This window comes from Meriones unguiculatus, chromosome 10 (genome assembly GCF_030254825.1).
Source record: "Meriones unguiculatus strain TT.TT164.6M chromosome 10, Bangor_MerUng_6.1, whole genome shotgun sequence".
NCBI classification, from domain to species: Eukaryota; Metazoa; Chordata; class Mammalia; order Rodentia; family Muridae; genus Meriones; species Meriones unguiculatus.
Window position 1 is genome coordinate 78,822,820 of NC_083358.1, and position 26,827 is coordinate 78,849,646.

A 26,827-nucleotide genomic window follows, 5' to 3' on the forward strand; every position below is an offset into this window, starting at 1 on the left:
TTCTTTCTTTCTTTCTTTCTTTCTTTCTTTCTTCCTTCCTTCCTTCCTTCCTTCCTTCCTTTCTTTCTTTTTTCCTTCCTTTCTTTCCTTCTTTCTTTCTTTCTTTCTTTCCCTTCCTTCCTTCCTTCCTTCCTTCCTTCCCTCCTTCCTTTCCTCCCTCCCCCTTCCTACCTCCCTCTTTCTTCCTTTCTATCTTTCTTCCTTTCTGTCTTCCTTCTTTCCTTTCTTTCTGTCCCTAATCCTGCACACTGTATATTTCAAATATTTGTATCTTCTGTTTGATTTCAAATGCAGTTTTGTATCTATTTTGTTGTGACATTATTATCCTAACATACGTAGAAACCAAGGCTGGGGTGACAATTCCGGTTGGTACAGTTCCTGCTGTACAAGCATTAAGACCCGAGTTTGCATTGCCAATGCCCATGTAAAGATTTGGGAAAGAGGTGGAGACTGGTGGACTCCTTCGAATTGGGTAACCAGCCAGTCTAGCTAGCCAGTGAGGTCTAGCTTCAGTGGGAAACACTGTTTAAACAAAATCCAACACCCCCAAACACAAAACAAATTCCCAACCAAAAGCTTTATAAAGCAAATTGTTTTTCTAGCTTTAACTCTGTCATAGATTTTTTTTTTTTGTTTCAGTGGTGAGCAGATGCATAAAAATATATCCAAGAGGGAAACTGTAAAGTCCAGAGTGAGGGTCCAGAGCTTCAGAATTGTGATTCAAATTATACAAGTTCATTGACATGTATAGACTTTGGGTCTGGTTAATTTTAGTGTGTGGAGTTTGTTTACCTCCATTTTTTTATCATTTAAAACAATTTTTAAATATAAATGCATTTTGATCACATTCTTTTCCTCTCCAAGTCCTCCCACATCCTCTCCCCCACCAAACCCATTCACCATAAGTGCTTCTCAACAAAAAACCAACACACCATGGAAATCCCCCAAACCAATAAAACAGCACCCCAAAAGAAAACAACAAAACAAACACACCCCCACCAAACTATAACCAAATAAAAGCACATAAAACACAAACAAACAACAAAAACCTTTGGTGTCCATTATATGTTTGTCAACTGCTCCTGAATCTGAGGCCTCCTGAATCTGGAGTGCCTCAATTATTTTTTTATTCATAAAGTTTGTTTTTAAAAAGCTGGAGGAAAGTAGAGGAAGACACCTGATACTAACCTCTGCCTTACTCATGCAGCTATACACACACACACACACACACACACACACACACACACACAAAATTCAAAGTTCCTTTGAGACCACTAGATTAAAATACTGACATGGAATTTACAGTTAAAAGAAAATTTTGATAATGCCAAATGGATCAAATTGATAAAGAAATTTTTCTGACACAGGTCAAAATATGTACTAGAAATGATCTCTCTTGCTATCCGGATGCACACACAGTGTGTGTAAACGTGTAATGGCTTGATGCCTCAGAACCTTCGAAGGAAAGCAAATGCCAACTGGTGTGAGAATGGATGGAATGGAACTAAAGAGATTTGCATTTGTTGGTCTCAGTGATGGGTCATCCAGTAGAGCTTAGGCCAAGAGAGGCTTTACTGTGTGTGTAACGCTACGGCATTGCAGGAATTACATACGAATCCTCACTGGTAACACAACTGTAACCTCTCCTGTCTAGATGTTCACACACTGGGTTTAACACCTGCAGCTTTTTTTTTTTTTTCTAGTTTCCTTTTTGATGGAAAGAGTCAACAGCTCTGGCATGCAGCAGACAGGGCACAACTGTATGTCACCTTGAATGTCGGCCCTCTGGACATCCAGGCACTGAGCAAGAGCAACGCCAACTACTATTCATTTTAAATTTGCCTTGAGTGGGCAGGGTTCTGGTTATTTCTTTAAGCTGTTTTACTTAGTTCAGAAAGGTTAGTACAGTGAAAAAAAATGGATTGGGTTTCAAAAATAACTTTTAAAATTATACTGTGACCTGGCCCTGATTTTGCATCTTGGTTTTAATCACTTGCCTGGCTCTTCACAGGACACTATTTTCTAAGCATGGCCTGTACATATCTTTTCTCCCAGTCAAGCAGGAGTGCACGGTCATTACGTTGTGGCTCATGTTGCATTTCAAATTCCCCTCCAGAGAACATAGAATGGTTCAAATGGTCTCTGGACACACTACCTTTCTTGCCTCAAAGACTCCTTCATGCCAGCAAGTGACATTTATTGAGTGCCCACTTTGTGCTGGGCATAGACTGGTGTGGCCTTTAGAAAGCTTGGTAAGCTGTTAGGCTCTCTGTTAAAGAATACTGTCCTTGATATGCCACAAGTCAAGAGGCAGCAGCCTGGAATGAAAAAATAGCTGGAAGGATTGTAAAAGTCAATTGGCTAATTGACGTTTGTGGGCCCATGAATAGCTTGGTGAGACTCACTTTGGTTAATGTGTGTTAAGTACCAACAGTAGAACTCATTTGTACTGACCTCAATTCAAGATGGGAAGCCACCCACTGATACATGGAATCTAGTGGAAATCCATACATTATGCACTTTTCCTTATTGATCAATTACATAATAGATCCAGCTAGCAAAAAATCATTATGAGTTACAATTTTAGCCAAATAGTTATATCGAATGGGCTGAAACATAGAAGGAAAACAGCATGCCAACTGGGCTCCTGCACAGAATGTACCAGCTTTATTTCCATAGTTCAGTGATTCAGAAAGTTGGATTAACTTGTCCTTGGTTCATTTGATGGCATTTGGGAGAATTTGTATGCAATGGAATAACAAAATATTAGTTCAGTCGGATGGATACATTTGGGTAAAACATACCCACTGAAAAGGAAATGGCAAGGGAGAAGATTGCCATGTAAGAAGATTTTTTTAAAGATATATATATATATATATATATATTAGAGATTTAAAATTTTTTATGTGCTTTATGTGCACGAATGTTTTGTTTGCATGTGTGTATGTGTGTGTACCATGTGTATGTCTGGTGTCTGAGGAAGCTGTAAGAGAGACTTAGCTCTTTTGGAGCTAGAGATACAGAATGTTGTAAACTATCAAGTGTGTACAAGGAACTCAACACAAATCAGACAGCAAGTGCTCTGAGCAGCTGAGTCATCCCTGCAGCCCCTAATGTTTATCATTGAGTGTGTATTCATTCATTTGTGCAAAAGTGTGTGTATGTTTGTGTATGTGTGTGTCTGAATGTGAGCGTGAATGTGGCATCTAGAGGTCAACTTCAAGTGTCATGTTACAGGAGCCGTTTGCCTAGGTTAGTTTTTGTTTGTTTGTTTGTTTTTTTGAGGCAGGATCTCTCCCTGGCCTGGAATTCATCTATTGAGCTAGGCTGGCTGGCCAGTAAGGCTCAGGAACCACTTATCTCTGTCTTTACAACACTCGGATTGCAAGTGTGTACACTTGGCTTTTTATATTTTCCTTAAAGTATCTATCTATCTATCTATCTATCTATCTATCTATCTATCTATCTATTTTTGTGGGCTCTGAGTGGGGGAGGGGTGGATCAAATTTAGGGACTCATGCTTGCAAGTCAAGAACTTCACTGGCTGATCTATATCTCCTTAGCTCCACTAAAAATTTTTAAATTCAGCAAAAGTAGCATAAAACCTACATATGAACAATGAACTGTAAAACACAGTGTTAAGTAACATACTATTATAGTTGTTTTATAAACGATGGTTTAAATGGAAAAACTCTACATTGCCTTTTTGTTTGTGTGCTAACCGTTGTAATTTAGAGGTAAGAGAAAGCATTACTTTTTAAAAACAATTATTTTAACTTATGTGCATGTTAGGTGGAGAGGTGATGGTTGGGCGTTCTGTATTTGAATGAAGTTCCCAAAAAGAAGGGCAACAGATCTCCTGGTTGGAGTTTTGAGCCACTCAGTGTGGGAATCACATGCAGGTCCTCTGAAAGAGCAAAAACTAGCTTTAACTGTTGAACCATCATCTCTCTAGGCCCCAAGAAAGAAAAATTAACATCTGTAATTCTGAGTGACTTTTTCATCCTACTTTGCTCCTTAACAGACTTGTAGTAATGAAAAAAAAATATATTTTTGATGTGATAGTACTCACTTTATAAACAAGTTAATCAAACTATTTGAGGGACACAAAGACCCCTCTTAGCCTATGCAGGTTTTGTAGACTTGTCTTACAGGGTCCTTGTACTTCCTTGCAGTAGGTCCGGAAGAGGAAGTCTACCTTATTTCACAGTGGTGAACTCTGAGAACTGTAGCAAAATTCTCAATCCAGTTAATGTTCAAGAAAGGCAGGGCAAGAGGGCTCTCTCCTTGAGAGGAGTCCTGGGTAGCTGGAAAGAGTCCATCATGGTTCTTTCATATGCTTCAGGAGTCTTCCAGGGAAAGCAGAGTGAACAAAGACAGCTCACAGAAACGGTACCTGATACAACATACCAAGAAATTCTTATCCCTCCACCCACAGATAGATGGTCAGCTTCAGCTACCTCTGAGGGTTAAGTAGTGGTTCTAATATTAACAGATTTTCGTGTCCTGGAAGACAAAAACCTCAGAGGCTTAGAAGGAGCTGGTGATCTAGTTGAAGTCCTATGCTTCCCAAAGCAGAAAATTGAAGCACATGTTTGGTAGTGTTTTACAACTGCACACGGGTCAGCTAGTGGGCAAACCAGGACTTCAGTGAGTAATAACTGCCTGCCAAGAGCTTTTCAAAACTTCCCTGCAGACATCTTTAAGTCAAGTGACACAACCCAAGACAGTGATTTCTTTTCCAAGTGTGACTTTCATGATGACTTTGTAGCCGGGACTCCTTACTTAAGACGCGAAATTGAAAACAGCAGCGGCTGTTTTTCAGATTTGCTGTTTTAGGGACTTGAGCAAAGACTTGTACAGCAGAGAAGCCAGCCTTTGTTCTCAGTCTGTAATTGTTTTCCTCTTGTAATGGATCAAAAGACCAATACAGATGAAATAATAACAGTAAAGTGCCCAGGAACTTGAGAAGACACTGCAAATGTCACATCACTAGGGGTTTGGATTTCACCTTCCAAATCATGTATCAAGTTCACGTATCCTGCTCTGAGCGTGGTCAAACATGCAAATATTTGCTTTCTGAGTAATTTGCCCTAATGACTTTAAAGCATTTTTTAAGGAACAGTGGTGGCATTGTTCTGCTCCAGCAGCAAGCACATCCTTTGTCAGATGTCCTCAGAGACCAAGTCAGCCAGCATGTTATTAGGACAGAGTGCTGCAGTTGTTAACTTTGTCTTCCACGTGACAACATTTTGCGTTGTGTAGATTATCACATCACCTACGCTTTGGAGACACGCCCACCTGCCTTTTAGCTATTTTAACTTCTATTTTAACTCTCCTGAAGACCATTCGCACTTCTGTTGTCATTTAGAAAGAACTGGATTTTGGGGGAAAGTTTTAAGTGATTGCAAATAGGAAGTGTCCTGTTAGCAATTCCATTTCCACAGGTATTAAGAACTTCTGGCTTGATGATCGTTTAAACCTGGTCAATAGAGACTGGGAAATTTCAGCCATCATATCCTAAGCATTTCTATTTACCTCTCATCTGTAGTGGGATTTGAGGACCAGCACGTCTTTTGGGCAGGTTTAGTGATAGGAATATAGATGCTCAAGGAGCAAAAAGTTTCGCTGTTGAAAGAATGAAAATGTTTTCACAGGCAAAGTCTCTTCTGAGAGTGGCCAAGATGCTACTTTAAATTTTGCTAGTATCCCCCTGCCATATTTTACTCATCATTGTCCTACAATTTCTTTTTTAGTAAAATTCACCCCATCCAGTGTTAATAGTTTTTCAAATACTAACAGAGTTGTTTGTTGTTTAGTCAAGAAATGAACTGAAAAATTTGCCATGCTTAAAATTATTTAGTCAGTTACTGTTATAAAAAAAAGAATAAAAGCTGATAACAGTTCCAACCTTAGCCAAGGTTGGAAGAGATTAAAGCAAGTCAATAAACCAACAGGTGCAAAAGGCCTTAGGTATAACATGGAACTTCAGGCAAATGTGAATAGTAAGATAAGGAGGCAGGAAGGGCTACTGGATGTGGGTTGATGGAGAGCAGAGTATATGCTGCTTGATGAAGAAGCAAAAGCCAAGGCACCAGTTAGATTGGGCAACACTGGTAAGACAGAGATGCCAGGGAACAAGCAAAGCACAGCAGCACTGTTTGCCCACAGCTCAGAATGTTGTCCCTCTCTGGAGTAGCTAAGTGTCCCATTTATTTATTGAAGTCCAGATCTCACTCCAGAATGAAATAGGGAGCCTAGAGACAGTTTGTAGAATTTCCTTCCTGCCCTGCAGGTTGCATAATTCTATATTAAACACTAGGTCCAGTGTAGAATTTTTATGTTTCAAAAATGTTAAATTAATTATAAAGTACGGGCGAGTGCATCTCTTTTAGCAGCCAGAAAAAATCCTGGCTTATATTCTGGATAGGTCATACATATTTAAGACCTATCTCTTGTAGGCCTTTGTGGACTGTAGGTCTTCCCCAGGCCCTGAGAACCCGAGGGAAAAAAAGAAAGTGAAAGCTACATCTTTGGAGATGAGATTTTAAAACACACAAGTAAACAGTGTAGCTTGCCCAGTTCCTGTAGCCCATGCCTCAAGTATGTGGAACATTCGATGAGAAACGTGCAGATGCCATGAGTCAGCCGTTTCAGCCGTAGAAAATCATCCAACCGAGATGAAAGTCTTTGTCTGCCACACCTCAATCCAGTCTAGCCTTGTTATGAAACCAAGCTACCATCAGGTATGCCTTCTCATAATTTAGCATAACTTACCTCTTTTTTGTTGTTTTTGTTTTGTTTGAGACAAGGTTTCTCTGTGTACCCCAGCTGTGTACCTCAGGCTGGCTTCCTACTTAAAGAGATCCTCCTGACTCTGCCTTCCAAGTGCTGGGATTAAAGGTGTGTGCCACCACCTCCTGACTGAATAGGCTCTTCTTTAATGTAGTGGAGAATGTATACATTGTTGTAGTATTTTTGCATCAACAAGTGGTTTGTTTGTTTTTTTAAATCTGGTTTTAAAAGATACGGTCTCTTATATAGTTAAAAAGTAAAGTGATTTTACTGAATAGTGGTAATTGGGGCGTAGGGATAAGATCTTTAAAATGTGCACTGTAATTTAGCACCATGGCCTCTGGAATGAGGTGGCTTGAGGTCCCATGCAGAATAATAATCCCCAGCTGCCATAGCTCAAAACTATTTGAAGAAGATGATTCTTTTTGTACACACATATGCACAGACGCCTACCAGGTAACAAGAAAGAAGAGGGTGTTTCAAATCATTGCTTATGGGCACCCTAATAGAGGCAGTGGTATTATTCAGTCCATAGTAATGTCTAACAAATCCTCATATTCTATCACAGCTGGCCTCCTAAGTCCTCTGTGTATTTACAGTTATTTATCTTAGTGAGAAATAAAATAAATATTTCAAAAACCTCTGACTTCAAAGATCATGTTATGAAAGCCACATTATGTTACTACGGAGTTTGTGAAGATATTTTCAAATATTAAAAAATCAATGAGAATTACAAATGAGCCAAAGCGTTTGTTTGCCCTTATGCAGACACTAACTGGTAATGACACGTTGTGCATAATTTATAAAAATTCAGACTTCCACGCAGGGTTCAAATGAACCTTTTTGGCTGATATGTTTCTAATGAATATTTTAAGGGGACAGCTAATTCCTTTCTGTGATTGGTAATGAAAGGTAGGGGCTAACAGCCACTTTGGAAGCCACTTGGTTTAAACAACTACAAAGCAACAGTTGTCTGTTAAGTTGGTGGAGCAAAGTTATTAAGAGAGTTCATCGTTTGTGTGAGTGCAAGGACTAAGGACTGATAGGGGAAAAAAATATCAAAGGATTACCAGGAATTTATTGAGGAATGCAAAACTTGTCTTATGGAGAGGCATTTTACACAGCAGGAACTTGAGCCCATGTGTGAGGCAGGCTGCTTGCGTGGTGAAAAACAAAACAACACCGCCCCCTCCCCTGCTCTCTGTCTGCCTCACCCCCCTCACTCTATTGACATGCATAGCTGGCCTGGTAGGTGTAAAAATAGACTGGCAGTCCCTGGACTGGAAATGGTCACTGAATGCAGGCTACAGTTGCTGGGGTTTTGAGTTCTCTCTGACCCCAGCAAGCCTGGCAGCAGATGGGGAGAACTGGTGAGGGACGCGTCGGAGAACTGAACAGTGGAGGCACGAGGGATCATGGATTGTCTCTGCTAGCGGATCCCTGGGAGCCCAGGCCAGGGCAAGGGCAGGCCCCCCCACGCCGGGAACTGTAGAGCTGAGATGGGGAATGCCGCCCTCTGCGCGTCTTGCCAGGCGAACAAGAGCGTCCGAGCCCAGGGCAACATGCTGGAACTGGATACGGCTGTGGACTACTATGGCTGTAACAGTGATGATGTCAGAGAACCTGACCCACTGGTAAGTGTTAGGCCGCAGATGAGGAAGATGGGAGGACTCGGTCTAAGAATCAACAGTGACGCCCATTGGTCAAACCTCTCAGCTTCCAGGAAGGAAGCTGACGTGAAATCAATGTGATTTCAGCACCTGACTGTCTGGGATTCAGTGTCTTACTGCTATTAGGTTTGAATGCTGTAGTATGCCATTGACTGGTCTCTTCTTTTATCTTGATAGTTATGAACTGACATGTGAAGAAGATGGTGGATTGCATTGTCCCTTCAGTTTGGGCTTTTGGCAAGGCTGAACATGCCATACATGTATGTTGTTCACACACACACACACTGTTCCAGAGCAGCTTTCAGTAGTACTGTAGAGATTTACATTCAGGCTGCCAAATTCTTTCCCCTATTTATATATTCTTGTACAGCTCTTTCTTTCCTTAGGCCAGAGGGCATTTTGTATGCACGTGATAACTTAGAATCCCAGTTGTGGCTATTGAGGCATTGTTCCTGTCGTTTGTGAGTAGTGAGGCCTTTGGTCACAGGTCGAGTGGTGATCACGCTAGTTTGTGAAAAGGCTTAAATGCTGGGAACTCAGATGTCTAAGTTGGCCTTCAGCTTTCAGTAATTCCCTGACATGCTGTGCAAAGTCTCAAGTCTCACTGCGACTTAAAAGTCCCTGTTGGTCCCGGTTATCTTTCTGACATACTTTGATTTTCGTATGTGCTGTCAGAAGTTGGCCAGAGTTTCATACTGAACTGGCAAAAGGAAGGTTTGTGAGTGAGGGACATGGAGGGCTTCACTTTTCTGTGTTTGCTACGGTTCCTGGGACTGATCCTGGGTTCTGACTCCTGCCTGTTCTCCTTGGCTTCACTCTGATCCGGATCTTTGGAATTGCTAGATCACAGCAAGACGGAAATCCAGGACTTAGAGCCTGTGGATAACAAGGATTTGCAAAACAGTGCTATAGCTGGCAAAGGAGAGTGGAAAGCACGCTGGAGTGAGAGGAGGCAGCTCTTCCTTGCTGGAAGTTACCCAGATTGGAGGAAGTGAAGGGTTTGGGGAGCAAATCCCTCCTCTGGGAAAAAGAATGGGCCGAGGTCACCCCAGGCAAGGTGGACCTAGGAGCAGGGGAGTTTCTCTTTCCGGGTCAGAGTTTAAATTAGCCAGAGTTCCCTGAGGATCTCACAGCCATCTCTTCTGGAGCTGCTGAGCTGAGGGGCAAAACCTGGTGAGCAAGAGGTAGCCTCATGCTTGCCTGTTGCAGGACAAAAATATATTCTGTAGAAATTAATCACCTTATATGAAAAACTGTGTGTTCGTGAGCTTTTAAAAATACTTTGGGACTTAGAACATTAAAAAATTAGTTATTAATTACCCTGCTGTCTGTAAGTCATACATGTATATTTACATGTACATTTATGTACATTTTAAGTATCAGTGGGCTAGAGATGTAACTCAGAGATGTAGCTTGCCTAGCACATGTTAGGCTCTGGGTTCCTTAACTCAGCACTGGAAAATAAAAAGTCCCGGTGAAGTGATGCATGGAAGGAAATGAGAAACACCTTCAGAATAAAATGCAAGGGTATAACAAAGGTATGCTTTTAAATGCAGAGGACAGAGAAAGGGTAATTTCCCGAGTCTCTGTGGAGTTGATACCTTCTTTTGATCTTGAAGCCCCAGGTCTAGAATGAGAAATTCATTCAGAGCTTCAGAGTTCAAAAAGTTGCTAAAAAAATGATATTCCAAGCCAGGAGGGGGTGGTGCACTCCTTTAACCCCAGCACTCGGGTAGCAAAGGCAGGTGGGTCTCTGAGCTTGAGGCCAGCCTGATGTACAGAGAGAGTTCCAGGACAGTCAGGACTACACAGAGAGACCCCATCTCTTTCTGGGTGTGCTGGTACATACTTGTAATCTCCAAACTCAGAGGCCGAAGCAGTGCCATCCCCAGTGTTGGAGACCGTGAAGAACAATACATTCTTCCTGAGCACTGTGATTATCCATGTGCACTTGAGATTTCATAGATAGGCTTTAAGGAAGAGGAAACGAGTCACAGCAGAATGATTCCCAGGTGCCTTGTATAATTAAACATGAACATATATGTAAAGCAATTGTAAATGTCACACTGGGCACTATTCTGACCGGATGATAACTTTTACGTTGCAAAACAAAATTTTTAGAAAATTCAAGTGAGAACGTGGCATCACCATTTTAAAAATCAGTATTTGTAGAGCGGATAACTATTGTTCAAAGATCTCATACAGTGAAGCTTAAATCTATAGTAAGTTCATCAGCCTCTACCTGGAACAGTCCAGGAAGTAAATGCTCTAGTCTTGATGGCACAGGATCTTCATTACAGCTACTCCTGTCTGCACTGGCAGCCATGGTACCAGAGACACACGTGGGCTTAGCTGTATTCCTCAGTCTTTCTATTATGAAAGTTTCAGTTGCTAAGTGATTCAGTCATTAAGGAGTGACTGGAGTTACCATTTTACTGCTTTATAAAGGTAAAATATAAAAGTTACTATATATCTATTATTTTAACAAAAGTATACAATCTAGTGGTCTTTAAAAATGTGTTGACTCATAAGCATTCTGGGCACATTGTAAATTGTTGCAGTTATCTTGAAAGCAATTTGGGAAAGCATTTGGTTACAATACCAATTTTCCACTTTGCCAATGCCATTTAGGACTCTAATGCAGGGAGGTATTCATGGTGAGAAGGAATGCAGGCTGACCAGCTGGGCAGATGTATGGCATCCAACTCCACATAACTGGGCTCAGATCCACACAGCTGAGTATTCCCACAGCTACTCTTCCTTCAAAGGGCCCAGAGAATGTCCACCTGTGAAAGTCTTACTCCAGACTAACTGAGAACATGGCCGTCTTCCTAATGAAAATATTGCCCTTCCTAGCTTGTGTCAGGGATTTCCTCAGGCATGTGTTGCTACCTACCTTAATCCACAAAGAGTCAGAGATTGCTATTTTCATCATTGTCTTGGCAGCCCCTATAAAGAGAAAACATTCATGGCAGAAGAGGGTGGAGGAAAAACAAATGCTTATAGATTTTATAGAGAGTGGGACCGGTAGGAGAGAATTTTCAATTCTTCATAGGATTCTTGAGTCATGTTAATTTCATGTTTTTCACAGCAGGGAAAACTGTATCATGTCTCAGATCCATCTCTTTATCCACTTTTTAAGATGGCCTTTGCGTCTTTTAGTTTCAATTTGAGAGACTTCGCATAGGACAGTCTTCTCCCCAGGATGCTTCTGTCTGGAACATGTACCCGAAGGATTTGCAGCATCCATGTAGGCTCCGTGGGAGTTGACACGATCTGCTAGGGTGCCGTCTATAACACTGTCAGAGAAGGTCCCTCTCTCTGCTTTGGCTTGTATTTTTATTGGCATCGTTTATAAATTTGCATATTGCTCTACATGTACTCTGTTTTATCACATTGTGATAACTTTTTATTGTACTTTATTATATCAAATTGATTTTTAAACTCATCGAAGAGCAAAACCATAAATGGGGCAGGATTTCATCACAAATGTTGCTTAGATGATCCACCCCTGGTTGAGTTTGGGATCATCATCTTCATTTTTTATGAAGTTCCCTTTTAGAGATTTTCATTTCCATGCTTCATTAATTTTCATACTTTGCCTCAGTTATAGCAGAAAAATTCAGCTTTTTATTTTTCTCTTTTCATTAGTCTGTGCATCTGCTTGTTACATTGGAGTACGAGTCCCATGATATTATAAAAACAATTCAGCACTCTTCTATTAGGCTGATGCAACTCAGCCAACCTCTCTTTCCTGAGAGGGGTACAGTTAGGGGGCAAGCCATGTAAAGTGACTTTCCTGATGTACGAGGAGCAAACTCTAACCAAGCCGGGAGACACAAGCATGCTGCCTGGCTGAGAGGAGAATGAGCCAGTGTGATGGTGGGAAGGGAAAGGGAGAGAAAAGGAGAGAGGGGGAGAGGGAGAGGGAGGGAGAGAGGAGAGAAAGAAAACAGATGCTGCCACCAAAGCACAGTGAACACAGTGGACATGGTGAATTATGAGAGGGAATCAAAGGCCAACCTGGCAGAAGTTTAGCTCTTTTTTCCCTCCCCCGACAGAGATTAACTTGATAATAGGATTTTACTTTTATTCAAAATATAGCAAGGTGCCCTGAACAAATTGTGGGACTTGACTCAGATTGAATGAATCTGTCTCTCCCTTCCTCCCCTTTCTTTCTCCTTCCCTCTACTTCTCTCTCTTCCTTTCCCCATCCCCGTCCCTTTCTTCCTTCTCCTCTCCTCTTTCCTCTCAACCCCAGCAAGAGAGGAAGAGCAATTTATGGTCCTCCTGCCTGCCTGTGTGATGGGGGGCTGGGTTAGTGTACAAGCTGTGGAAGTGAGAAGCGATCAGACTCCAATGTATTTTTGTTTCTGGTAAAGCTTTGTGTTAGTTTATAAAAGGGTTTTGTTGGCTTAAGAAACTAGACACAAGAGAAGCACTATTTACCATAATGGAGGAGGTTCTTCTGTATATGTATGTGTGTGTGTGAGGGGGTAAGGAAGGACGGAGGGAGGGAGGGAGGAAGGGGGGAATATTGTGAGCCCTATTTGAGTGTCAAGATGGTTAAACTTTTCAGGTATTTTTACACTAAAGGAATAAAATAAGCATCTTGAAATTATATAAGTATAAGAAAAGTTATTCATTTAGTTAGATAGCAACTCTAATAAGAGCTAAGAATATAATGGAAATCATCCCTTAAAGCATTCTAAAGAATAAGAAATAATACAGAACATGATCATGTACTTTGGGGATGCTTTATTTAATGATAGAGATCAGTCTACTTGTCTAGTTTTAGAAGTAAGACCTAGACATAGATAATCAAAGTATAAGACATAAAAAAAAATTAAGTGGTTCAATGAGGTATGAATAAAGATCCTCACAGAGTACTGATAAAGAGAAAGATCACTGTAGGCCTTTGTGTCCTGGGAGTAATTCATGGACAGGGACATTCAACAGATATGTAGCAGAAGAACTTCCATGCAGGCTAGTTAGAAAGCTGCTGCTATGAGCCTACCAAACTAGACCTTCCACTCATGCCAGTCAGACTCTATCCCCAAGATCCAACCCCTACCTCCCCACATCTATCAAACAAGCAGGATGATACTTGCATTTCTAGGTCCATCAGCCTCAGTGTAGCAGCCAGTCTCTACTGATTGGTGCCTGGATGGAATTAGCTCTCAAGATTCAGAATGTTATTCCTGCTAATGGGGAAGGCAGTGCCTGTCTGAAAAGCAGGATCTGAAAAGCCCTTGGAAGGTACAGTTTGGATTACTGTGTGGAAGAAATTATACTTATGCATTCACTAAACATGAATGAACCACTCACTGGTCTGAAAGAATGTCCAAAATGGACAAAGTGGATCCACTAGTAGATCGTAAGGTGCGATGAAGAATGTGAGGATGACAGCTCAGTTTCCATAAGATCTGCAAAACCATCCAGTTTACTTAGTAAAACCATCCAGTTAGCTCATGTGAAGCGCATCCGGTGAATCTTGTGGCCAGTGGTGTGGCGCTGGAGAGATCTAGAAATGCTATGTTCCCTCTTCCCATCTATAACCCCTCTTGTTCAGACACTGAACAATGGACTTTGGGTAAAAAGCATAGGATTTGATTATTAAGAGACACATCAAACAATATTTTTAAACATAGACTGTGTACTTGAAGGCGACCACAAACTAAAGGCACTTTTGGAGAATTGGTTAGGCTATGCTCCTACGGCACAAACTGTCCTCTCTTTGACGTGCCAAATGAAGTGCCTACCACCTGCCTAGTAGGTAGGCGCTTAGGGAATGTTTGTGGAAATGAAGAATGAATTAACGAGGGAGTCACCCAAGGAAGCAGATCTCATTTTGGACATTTCCTAAATGCAGGTAGCATGTCCTCAGATCTTGCAGAGGTGGTAAAATGGTGGAGTTAATAAAAAGAAAAAATATTTAGAAAGCCAAGAAGCTTTCATCATCAACTTCTGGTCCAAAAGTGAATCAACTTTACTGTAATTTATGTGTTATTTCTTTCTTTGAGTAGTTATTTACCCATATAACAAACTGTATGCATAGAACAATCGTTGTATTTGCAAAACATGTAGTAAAAGATTGTATTATTATAAGAAGAATAATTTAATGTAAACAGTAACATCTCACTCAGTATCTGGCACATTCCTCCATATCTCTCTTGCAACCAAACATTTGTGTTTATTTGAACAATGTGTCGATTTTACAGCACCATTTCTTCTGCTGTATTTCATAAAATTATCTCCATTGTATGCACAGTGTCTATTCAAGGTCACATGTCTGGGATGGAGCTGAGAATTCACGGAAAAGAAAGCTCTTATATTTTTTTGGCCATATTTTGCTTTCTTCCCAAGCAGACATCTGCTCTGACTCTTACTCATTTCCAGTTCCTGATTTAATCCCTTAGTTAAATTTATTATGCTACAGGAAACATCCACTCATTTTTCTGATTCCTTTATTTTCACTTGAGCGTCTTTTAAATTTTATGCCATTTTGTTCTCACATTTGATTATAAACATCTTAGGTGTTTGACTTTTCTTTTTTAATTAAATTTTTATTTTTTATATTAATTACAGTTTATTTACTTTGTATCCCAGCTGTAGCCCCCTCCCTCATTCCCTTCCAATCCCACCTTCCCTCCCTCATCTCCTCCCTGCCCCTCTCTAAGTCCACTGATAGGAGAAGTCTCCTCCCCTTTCATCTGACTCTAGCTTATCAGGTCTCATCAGGACTGGCTGCAATGTCCTCCTCTGCAGCCTAGCAAGGCTGCTCCTCCTTCCTGGGGGTGGGGGGAGGTGTCAAAGAGCCAGCCACTGAGTTCATGTCAGAGACAGTCCCTGTTCCCCTTACTAGGGAATCCACTTGGATACTGAGCTGCCATTGGCTACATCTGAGCAGTATATCCATGTATGGTCCTTGGTTGGAGAATCAGTCTCAGAAAAGAACCCTGTGCCCTGATATATTTGGTCCTTGTGGAGCTCCTAAAGAAGCTAAACAAGAAAGAGGACCGGGGTAAAATGACTAATCCTCACTTAAAAAGACAAAGGGGATGGACATTGGATGTAGGAGAAAACAAGTAACAGGACAGGAGCCTACCACAGAGGGCCTCTGACAGACTCTACCTAGCAGTGTATTAAAGCAGATGCTGAGACTCATAACCAAAACTTGGGCAGAGTGCAGGGAATCCTATGAAAGAAGGGGGAGATAGTAAGACCTGGAAAGGCGTTTTACTTCTCAATGCTTATATTCACATCATATTTGGGTGGACTTATGTAAGTACAGGAAAGCTTTTTATTTTGTACCTTTCTATAATATTTTCCTTTAAGAGCTCAAACATCACAATGAGTACCTGACAAATAATCATTGCAATGGCATTCTCAAGGAAGTCAACGAGATATGGAAGCCCTGTGAAAGCTGAGTTTAGTAATAGACATTGTTCACTGAAACTGGGTTTTGAAAAATTATGAGTGTTGCTGACATATAGTTTATTTAAAAAAATCTTAATTTTCTTTTCTGTTCACTCTACCTACTGACATCAATGAGTTACAAAAGGAAGGTTTGAAATAGTCTAAGATTTTGCTTTGCCCCGTTTTGTAGCATTGTCCACATTCTAACAGTTGTCTTTATTAAGCAAGCACAGTGCACTAAACTTAAATGTTAAATTCTCACTTTACCATGGAAAAATCCAAGAAATTGGGATTCTCCCAAGACATAAATAATGTTTTTTTTTTCACTCTGCTATTTTTTTGCATCTTACCTTTCTAGATTGTTGACCTCCTAAGGGAGGGGAGGAAGCATCTGCTGTGACATACAGGCAATGACATACAGGAGACGTTGTGAAACATTTTTGAAAATCCCTGGTTGTTATGTACAGCCTTGAGTCATAAAGGAGAAGGCTTGTGCAGTCATTATGTTTTTGTTTCTGTGATTAAAATATAAAAACATGATCAAGGCGACTTATAGGAGGAAGGGTTTACTTGGCCTTACAGTTCCAAGGGAAAAGGACCCATCATGGCAGCAGGTGGCAGGTGCTTAATGTCAAGAGCTCATGTCTAGAAGTGCAAGCATGAAGCCGAGAGAGCAAAGTAGAAGGGGCTCAGAAACAGAAGAATGCTGTTTCTAGCAAGGCCACACCCCCTAAAGCTTCCCAACAGCATCACCAACTGGAGACCAAGTGTTCAAATACATGAGCCTATGGGAAGCATTCTCATTCAAACCACCTCAGCTTGTTTGGGAATAAAAGATATTCTATGATGTTTTTTGTTTGTTTGTTTGTTTGTTTGTTTGTTTTTCTTAAAAGTGGCTTATTCGAGCTAAGTGTGGTGGTGCATGCCTTTAATCCCAGCACTTGAGAGGCAGAGGCATGTGGATCTCTGAGAGTGATGCCAGGCTGGTCTACAGCGTGAGTTCCAGGACAGCCAAGGTTGAATCAGGAAAGACAGGGTGAGGCCCCATTTCAATCAAAGAAAACAAAACAAAGTGGCATATGGCATTTGACTTCTTATGCTTTGTTACATGATAATTTTTGATGGTTGATGATGGCTTAGTTGATAAAGCATGCTTGGCACTGTGTGATAAATACAGAGCACGAAAGGTCTAGTTATTCTTTCAAAGGCAGCTCCTTTCAAAGCGTATCCTGTAAATACCATATCTGAAAGATCACCCGTGGTATTTTAGAATTGCAGAACCTTTTGGGACCCGTTGAACATGAAGTAGTCAGGACTATGTGTTTAACAAGATTAAGTGAGATCTGTAAGTAGCTCAAGGATGAATTCAGATAGCATAACTACCACTTCGTGTTTAAAATGGTAGGTTGATGTTTCTGAAGAGACAGAGATGGGTGTGTGCCATCAACACACAAGGACAGAAGAATGTTAATAAGCCCCTCCTGTCTAACTTGTTGGCAGTCCTCTATTGGTAATTAAAGAAGCCGACACCGCATGAGGCATGTGGGAGCAGAGGATGTTCTTCCAGCGAACTGGGCTCCCTGAGGGTTTTCTCGTCACCTTAAAAGTCAGAAGAGCTCTAGTTTATGTTGCAGGGGAGTTTTAAGCGCCGGCGCTTAGGACACATTTAATCCCCCCCCCAAAGAGTCATTTCTGTGCACAGGCAGAGAACCCTTTCATTTATTGTCTGACCTTGTCAGCTCTCGTCGAAAGTCTGGGCACAGAAGCACTAAAAAGGTTATGAAAATGCGTTCCCAAGTTTTAAAAATTAGAATTTTGTTTCACTGTCGAGCTCTTTGAATAACGAGATTGTTCGGGATGGTCTGTTAGTCCCTTGGAATTGAAGTCCCGTCTGCTATTCTGGCTGCCTTCCACACTTCTGCCTAAAAAGTCACACAGCACACGAGAGACAATTAACAGCTATCTTTGGCCTTATTAAAAGTTCTTAGCACATCAACCGTTAAAAGCAAAAAACCATGGGAATATTAGAGCTAGTTTGTTTCAGCCAAAAGACAGCTAATGAATCCAGAACCAGGACTGGGCTCAGCAGAGGGCAGGCTGTTAGATAAAAGAAGAACTGTACAGAAACTCTGCATTAGCCTTATTTGAGCCTGGTGTGAGAAGCCATTTTCCACCTCTGGCCATTGTCTTATCAGTGGCCTGAGACTGCACAAAGATCAGCTGTTGTTGCTTGGACTCGGCAACTTATTCTCAGAGTGCCCTGCTCACTGCAGTTCACCTGTGTGGTACATTAGGTCACAGTTTGCGACAGTGGGACTCATGCTACAGAGCTCTTACACATCAACAAGGCACACTGTACTTGATTTAATAGAAAAAAATATGAAATAGAAAATATTCAGTATTCCATACAGACATGTATATGAAATAGATTTTATTTTGCTACAATATATCCTGAATAGGGCTTTCCCTCTCCCAATTCGATTCTTTTCACCTCCCCATCCATCCAAATCCACACCCTTCCTTCCTCTCTCGTTAGAAAACAGACATATGTTTAAAAAATAATAATAAAAACATCAACAAATCTGTATAGGAACAACAACAACAAAAAAAAAAAAAGCAGGGGTGGGGGAGGGAAGGAACCAAAGAAAAAGCACAGGAAATACAAACACAGAGAGACACACATTTGTACACAGAAATTTCACGAAAAGGCAACATGAGATACCATTAATAAATAAGAAAAAGACATATAAAGGAAAAGAAGCCCAAACGAAGCATTAAGAGACAAAGAAAAGACCCCCCAAAACTACTATTTAGTTTGTTTTGTGTTGGCGCTCTACTGCTGGGCATGGGGTCTGCCCTTAAGAGTGGTTTGTATACCCAGAGTGGTTTGTTATTCTATTGGATAACACTGGTTTTTCCTTTGGGTTATCAGCTGGAGATAACTCTGGGGTTGGGGCATATGTCAACTTTTCCTCTCAGTGCTGTGAGCCCATCTGTGCATGCTCCACAGTTTCTCTCAGTTCATATGTGCATGTGCACCAATTCTGCTGTGTCTAGAAGGCCTTGTGTCTTCTTTCCTCAGTGTCTTCCATCCCCACTGGGTCCTTTTTCTGCCTCCTCTTCTGCAGAGTTTCCTGAGCCCTAAGGAGAGGGAGAGACATCCTATTTAGGGCTGAGTGTTCAAAGATCTCTCACTCTCTGTACATTGCTCAGTTGCAGGTCTCTGTATTTATTCCCACCTACTTATCTGATGATGGCTGAGTGAGACATTGACCAATGAGTATAGCAGAATATCATTAGCAGTCATATTATTGCTATGTTCCTATTAGCAGAGCAGTAGTATTTGGTTTTCTCCTAGGTCCATGACCTAACTTGCTTCATTTTCTTGGCCACCCTTGCACTCTTGGTCATGGGTTCCATCTCAGGGAGTGGGCCTCAAGTTTAATCAGATAGTGGTTGCTTACTCCCACTACTTCTGTGCCACTATTACACTAGTGTGTCTTGCAGGCGGGTCACCATTGTAGATGAAGGTTTGTGGTTGGGTTGATGTTTTTCTTTCTCCTAGGTATACGAAATACCTTCTCCTAGGAAGAAACACCTTCCAGTAATACGACCACTACTCAGTAAGGGTGAAGTTTCTATGTAGACATCTGCCTGACCTCTCTGGGTTCAGTGAGCTAGCTATGAGGGTGCTGTCTTCAGCAGTGGGGTCTCAGTTCGTGGAGAGCCACCAATAGCTTTGCAAATAGCCTAGGTTGTTTAGGGGTTCCCAGGCCTCCTTTGGCCAACAACTCTGTTACATGTAACCATTCCTGGCACTGGAGGTTTCATTTGGTGGCAAAAAAATGTTCAGCTGGTATACCATCTCTCTCATTGTTTGGCAGTTTTATTTAGATTACCTTTCTTTATGTATATATTTTAAGAATCCTCTACTGTGATAGGTTTCCATATAAGCCCCTCAAATGGCCCTTAGTTTTAACTGTCCGTCCCATATTCTCTCTCTTACTCCTCTTCTCTCCCCTCTCCATTTGATCCTCCATTCTATGTATTTTTAAAAATGTTTGTAATTTAATTATCTGTAAAATTAAATGTTGAATCAATGCATTGCAATATAGGAAATACGGAATTTCTCCATTAAGTCTCATCCTCTCCTTCCTTTCTTCCCTCCTTCCTTTCATCCATCCTTACCTCTTTCCCTCCCTTCCTCCCCTTTGTTACCTAACATTCAGACAAACATTAAAGAACTAATCTTGGCTTTGGTGATGATAAGGAATCACACAGTGATCCAGATGTTCGTGCCAATTGCCATTCTCATTTTTGCATATTATTTACTCAATTACAGCTATGTGCCAGAACCCAGACCATTGGTTAGCCAAGTTATTCATGCTAGGCTGTGTGCTCACCTATTTTGTGTCTAAAAATAGATACAATAATAGATATTGAGACTGTATCTATTCTACATTAGATCATAAGGTAACCTAGAAGTGGAAAATAGGAAAGGAACAAAAAAAGGGAAAGAATTATAAAAACATGAGAAGTGGGAACATGTGTAGGACCCTACGCTAATTACCTGTTATTGATTCTTTGTTAACGCTGGTTTCTGTTCTGATGTACTGTGTAGTATCAAAAAAGTATAAATTTCCAAAACCCCTGACAATAGCTTTTTGAGTAATTTCTAAACTATATTTTCATTGGTTTTCTACCAGTACAGCATTCTCAAGGATTTACATATATCACCCAAGTTAATTCTCACAGTCCTCCCATTTTATACTCAAACCAACAGGGTTATTGGAACTCGGTGGTTTGCTTAACGTCACGTAGCTCATGGAAGGCCATAGAACCAGGATTAGGAAAATAGTTCTCAGCACACCCTGCTGCTGTGCTGGCCCTCTAAGAGAAGATTGGTGCAAGAAGGGAGACAGAAGAGAAAGCGGAAAGCAGGTGGTAAACTTCTGGGTACTGGAAAATTCTGCTCCCTTGGAAAATTTTTGTTTGTTATTCACTTCCCCCACACATACAATGAAGAGTTAAAGAAATAAAAATGAGGAAAATAATCTGAAAGAAAATAAAGAAGCATGTTTACTGCTTTCAGCTCTGGAGAACATAAAAATGATGAAAAACAAATTTCTCATAGAAGTAGAAGTTTACATTTTGTTCTTTATATAACAGATGGGTAAATTTGGTTTTAAAAAAAGAGAGAGACAGAATTTTACTATGTCTCTGTAAATATTTTCAAAACAAAAGACAGTTTACATTGTCTTAAGAAAACACAGACAAGATTAAGTCAAAGAAGAAAGGTGTATGTGACAATAAATACTTGACTAAGTTTTCGACTTCTTCAGAAATAAGAAGGTCCTGCCAAGACTGTAAGACGGAAGCATCAATAGAGCGTTGGTCAGTGTGAGCAATATCGGGAGGGCGGGCGAACACGAGTTTGTGCTCGTGCTGAGGCTGCCCTTCCTCTGAGGAATTCAAGGCTAGTCAGCAATGGGTGCATCAAGAGCCCTTGAAATCGTCATCCCGTCTTTACGAATTTAAGGATTGCCAACATCAATCTGGGGTAGAAACTTACATATAGTTTTTAATCATAAAATTGTTTAAAATAAGGCAACTCAAAGAGACTAGCTGGTTATGTATAAATGATTGCAGAAAGCTGAAATTTGTGAAAACATTTCTGTACACATAGAATATGTACATAGAAAATTCTCAAAAAATAACACATGAAAATATAAATTGTTAAGTTAAGGTAATAGATTACTATGTCTTCAGTAATTTTTTTTTAAATTCAGTTTTCAAATGCTCTACTACGAGCCTATCTGTCTGTGTCTATATATGTTTATAATTACCTATCCCTTTTGAGATAGGGAGATCATTAAATGCTATAAATAAACAGAAACTAACATACATGTTATCTTAGAATATATCTTTAAATATTTCTTTATGTTTGTAACAATCCATTTTATTTAATACCACATTTATTTAAACTTTAAATCATTTTGGAGGAGAGACAAACACATCTTCACCATTTACCTTTCAGTAGGAAAAGGAAATTTACTACTATCCTTTTTTGAAGGTGTGACCGAGCTTTAAGCAGCAGGTGGGACTAATTAAGAATAGCTGATTTCAGTGGGATTGCTTTAAGTTTCTCTCCGTTCAGTTTGATGTTGGCTATAGGCTTGCTGTATATTGCCTTTACTATGTTTAGATATGTGCCTTGTATCCCTGATCTCTCCAATACTTTAAACATGAATGGATGTTGGATTTTGTCAAATGCTTTTTCAGCATCTAGGGAGATTATCATGTGGTTTTTTTTCTTTCAGTTTGTTAATATGGTGGATCACATTGATGGGTTTCCGTATATTGAACCACCCCTGCATACCTGGGATGAAGCCTACTTGGTCATAGTGGATGATATCTTTGATGTGTTCTTGTATTCGGTTTGCAAGTATTTTGTTGAGTATTTTTGCATCAATGTTCATAAGGGAGATTGGCCTGAAATTCTCTTTCTTTGGTGGGTCTTTGTGAGGTTTAGGTACCAAGGTGACAGTGGCTTCATAGAATGAGTTTGGTAATGTTCCTTCTGTTTCTATTTTGTGGAATAGTTCGACGAGAACTTGAGTTAGCTCTTTTTTGAAGGTCTGGTTGAATTCTGCGCTGAAACCATCTGGTCCTGGGCTTTTTTTTTTTTTTTTTTTTTGGATGGGAGACTTTTGATGACCGCTTCTATTTCCTTGGGGGATACAGGACTATTTAATTGATTTACCTGGTCTTGATTCAGCTTTGGTAAGTGGAATCGATCAAGAAAATTGTCCATTTCATTTATATTTTCAAATTTTCGGGCATGTAGACTTTTGAAGTAAGTCCTAATGATTGTTTGGATTTCCTCAGTGTCTGTAGTTATGTCCCACTTTTCATTTCTGATTTTGTTGATTTGGATGGTGTCTCTCTGCCTTTTAGTTAGCTTGGCTAAGGGTTTGTCTATCTTGTTGATTTTCTCAAAGAACCAGCTCTTGGTTTCATTGATTTTTTGAATTGTTTTATTTGTTTCTAATTGATTGATTTCAGCCCTGAGTTTGATTATTTCCAGCCTTCTACTCCTTTTTGGTGTGTCTGCTTCTTCTTTTTCTAGGGTTTTTAAGTGAGCCATTAAGTTGCTTGAATGAGCTGTCTCGAATTTCTTCTTGAAGGTACTTAGTGCTATGAACTTTCCTCTTAGCACTGATTTCATTGTGTCCCACAAGTTTGGGTATGTTGTGCCTTCATTTTCATTGAGTTCTAGGAAGACTTTAATTTCTTTCTTTCTTTCTTCCCTAACCCACTGTCATTTAGTAGCAAGTTGTTCAGTTTCCATGTGTGCGTAGTCTTTTTGCTATTTCTGTTGTTGTTGAGGTCCAGCTTTATTCCATGGTGATCAGACAGGATACAGGGATTATTTCAATCTTGTATCTGTTGAGGCTTGCTTTTTGACCAACTATATGGTCTATTTTGGAGAATGTTCCATGAGGTGCTGAGAAGAAGGTAAATTCTGTTCTGTTTGTTATTGCTTGTAAACAATTTTTTATTCTAGAAGAAATTTTTTTTGAAATGCAATAATAACTTTAGCGATTTTTTTTTTTTACTGAGTTCCAAAAAAAATTAACTCTGAAGTATCAGCTGAAATATTAGGAGGAAAAGCTGAATGCTTTGTGAGTTTAGAACACTTGATTCTCTAAGCCTTTTCCTATGTGCTGGGTTACACATTGTCATTAATCACACACTTTCTCTTCTCAGCCAATTTCTCACCTTATCTTTTACACTTTGTGTGTCAGGCTGCATACCCTCCCGGAGAACCACACTGAGTTAAAATTCAATTGTGTAAGCCATTCCTGCCGATTGAAATTTATGGCACAAGGGTTAAGTCTGGAAAGTTAACAGGTTCTTCCCTACAAGGAGAAAGTGGTGTCTCAGTTGTATCTTGGCTTCATGGGGAAATGATAGCTGTGGCACCTATCAGTGTGCTCACCCCAGGGCCAACATCCTGCACGGAAGCCATTTTCAGTTCTCACTAGTGCACATGCAACACCACGGACACAGGGAGAATTTCTCTCCGTCAGTCAGCATTTTCCGTATCTTCTGTAGGTATGGGCAGATCACCTGCTGTACCTTAGAGAGGCAGCACACTGAGCCCTTCCTTACTGTGACATTGCTGTGTGCCAGCCATGATTTTACCGGATATCTTCAGACCCCTGAATCGAACACGCTGCTGTTGTCCCTGTTCTGTCCCTGTTTTCATGTATGTAAAACTAAGGATCGTTGTAAGGATAGATCATCTTGTTTATTCTTCATTTAGCCTCTCACACGCAACCATCTGGCACAGAGTAGGTACTTCAGAAATAACCAGCTATCAACAAAATGACTTGTTGTTACTGACTAGTTATTTTTGACCATTTGTTCTCAAAATACTCGACTAACTTAATTCTCCTGTTTCTAAATGGAAAGTTATTGTTTCCCAACCTGTGTGCATTTAGATTGGTACAACTATAGGGATTTTAAGCACATTAATTTAAGTGAGTCACACTGGGGAGTCACTTCCTTTTCAGATGGTGCTCCTAATAATACGTGTTTTTCTTTTTTTATTTGTTTTAAATTTAACATTAGATGTCGTGATGCTGGAGTGACGTGGTTAAGGTAAAGAAAAAAATGTAAAGGGATTTTATATGCTTAGTTTAGCATAAGTGGAGCATACTAGAGTTCTGGTTTTCCCTTCTAAAGTTCATTGTTTATCGTCCACCTCCAACTGGACTGCAACGGGTATACAAAAGCATCTGAGAGCTGTTCGTTTCCCTATAAAACCCACATACTCTAGAAGATGGGAGAAATTAAGATGTTTTTGACAATTAAGTGAGCATTAGAAAAATGGGCTCTTGATATCCTATAGAAGTAATGAGCTTAATAACAGTTCCATGAATGGGATTAAAGACAAACAAATGACTTCTTATAAAAAGCATAATTATCATACTGAAATTTGAGACACCCAATAATTATAAAGACTTTAAAAGAAAACCAGGGACTCTAAGGATTGCATAAACAATTTGTGGACTCATTATTCCCAGAAAATTAAAGTGTTGCTATGGGACAAGAAATTATATTATAAACATGATAAATTTAGGTTTTTAGTGCTAGTCCAGTATAGATGTTAACATTGTCAAAAACTAAGATTTCAGTTCAGAATTCTGTTTTGCGTCAGAAGTCTGTTTTGAGTGGTTTTTCAGCTGTAATTAAGTGATAGTCTCTAGAAAAGGCAGTCTCACTGGTAATTACAGGCAGATTCCCGAGTGTTATAAACAAAAGACCTCGGACTGTGTATATTTCCATATGTGTCTCAATGGAGCCACAGGATATCACCAGGCGAAGGAAATGTGTCACAATAGAAAAAAAAAACAACTGTGCAGGTTCTTTTAAAATAGTGGTTATCATATCAGGGAAGTCATCGGGAAGCTCTGACTTCAAGCTGTGATACTTGGGTCAACCTTGGATGATTCAATGTGAGAAAAGCAATGTAGGTTAGACTGTGCTGTCTGCGGGGCCGTCTGTGCTCTGCCACAAAACCGATCCTGGCTGAGGACCTCTGCTTTCAAGCAGATGCTCTCTGAAGCCAGAGAGCAATCAGACCAACAGGGAAAGAAATCACATTGTCTCTCTCAAGGGGACAGTACTGGATTAACGCTGCAGGACCGCTGGCACAATAAAACACCGATGAAGGATATTTTCATTTGATTGGATCTGTTTTTTTGTTTGTTTGTTTGTTTTTGTTTTGTTTTTTATATATCATGAGAGTTGTAGAAAACATAAAGGGAGATAAAACATAATTGAAGTCCATTTATCCTCATCCTTAAGTATTTCACTGGGGTACATTTTATGTCCTTCCTGGGAAATATGCTGTAATATCTCAACACACTGATTAGTCAGGCAATGAAAAGCATTTCATTCAGTTGTACTTTAAAGTGTTAAGCAAACTGTTGTAAGAGCATTCTTTCTACCCCCCCCCCCCCCCGCCCCACTTTGCTCAGGACCAAAAGCTGTTAGTACTGATTATTATTCTTTTATAAAACAAACTCTTTATGATCAGTGAAGACCCAAAAGGGAATGTCTTTGAATTTATATACATGTCATGCAAGTATGAATACTTTCGTGTTTTCACTCTAGGCACGTTGAGTTGATGTGGGTGAGTAGAACATTCCTAGCAGAGTTAGGTACATCACTAGTTAGAAATTAGGAACATTATTAGGCATAGTATTTGTACTAAAATGATTTTTTGAGTTCTGGTGGTATAGCTCAGTTGACAGAGTCCTTGCCTAACATGCTAACATGTATGGAGTAATGTGATTTTCAGAATCACATAAACCATGTGAGGTGGCCCATGTCTACAATTGTGGCCCTCCTGGGGAGGAGGCAAAATCATTCCTGGCAACAGAGTAGGTTGAAGGCCAAGTTGGAATACATAAGACCCTAAAACAAAATAATAAAAACACTTTCTCTTATTATCCAAAAAATATCAGTTGAAGATTCTCAGTTGATGTCTGAGACTGTTTAGACGTCAACAGAATGTGGACATGTTGCTGAACTTTCAGTGTAAGGACAGGAAAAGTGGCTGAGTGGTCAAGACTAGCACCCTTCCTCCTGCAACATGGTCTTAGTATGTCCCCATGGCTGCCTGGAACTTGCTATGTAAACCAGGCTAATATAAAATTCACAAAGGTGTACCTCGGCCTCCTGAGAGCTGGGATTAAAGGCGAGTGTCACCACAAGTGGCTACTTGCTGATCTTGCATGGAACCTGTGTTCAGTTCCCAGCACCCACACAACTCATAATTTTTGGAAACTCCAGTTCTAGTGGCTCTAATGCTCTTTCTGATCTCTGTGGGCACCAGGTACATGTGTGCTACAAATATGTGCATGTGGGCA

At 40.2% G+C, this 26,827-nt stretch overlaps 1 protein-coding gene across 50 annotated transcripts in view; it reads left to right on the forward strand.

Annotated features, from left to right (window-relative positions):
- Window positions 1-26,827, forward strand: part of Ank2 (ankyrin 2) — a 559,246-nt gene that overhangs the window by 335,410 nt on the left and 197,009 nt on the right. For 30 of the 50 annotated variants that reach the window (XM_060392728.1, XM_060392749.1, XM_060392757.1 and 27 more), the window contains exon 1: window positions 8,280-8,429. The exons of the other annotated variants lie outside the window; for them this stretch is intronic. In XM_060392728.1, coding sequence (XP_060248711.1) covers window positions 8,295-8,429 — 135 coding nt within the window. In that variant the 5' untranslated portion in view covers window positions 8,280-8,294. Of the gene's footprint in view, window positions 1-8,279; window positions 8,430-26,827 lie in introns of those variants that run through there. 50 annotated transcript variants of the gene reach the window in all.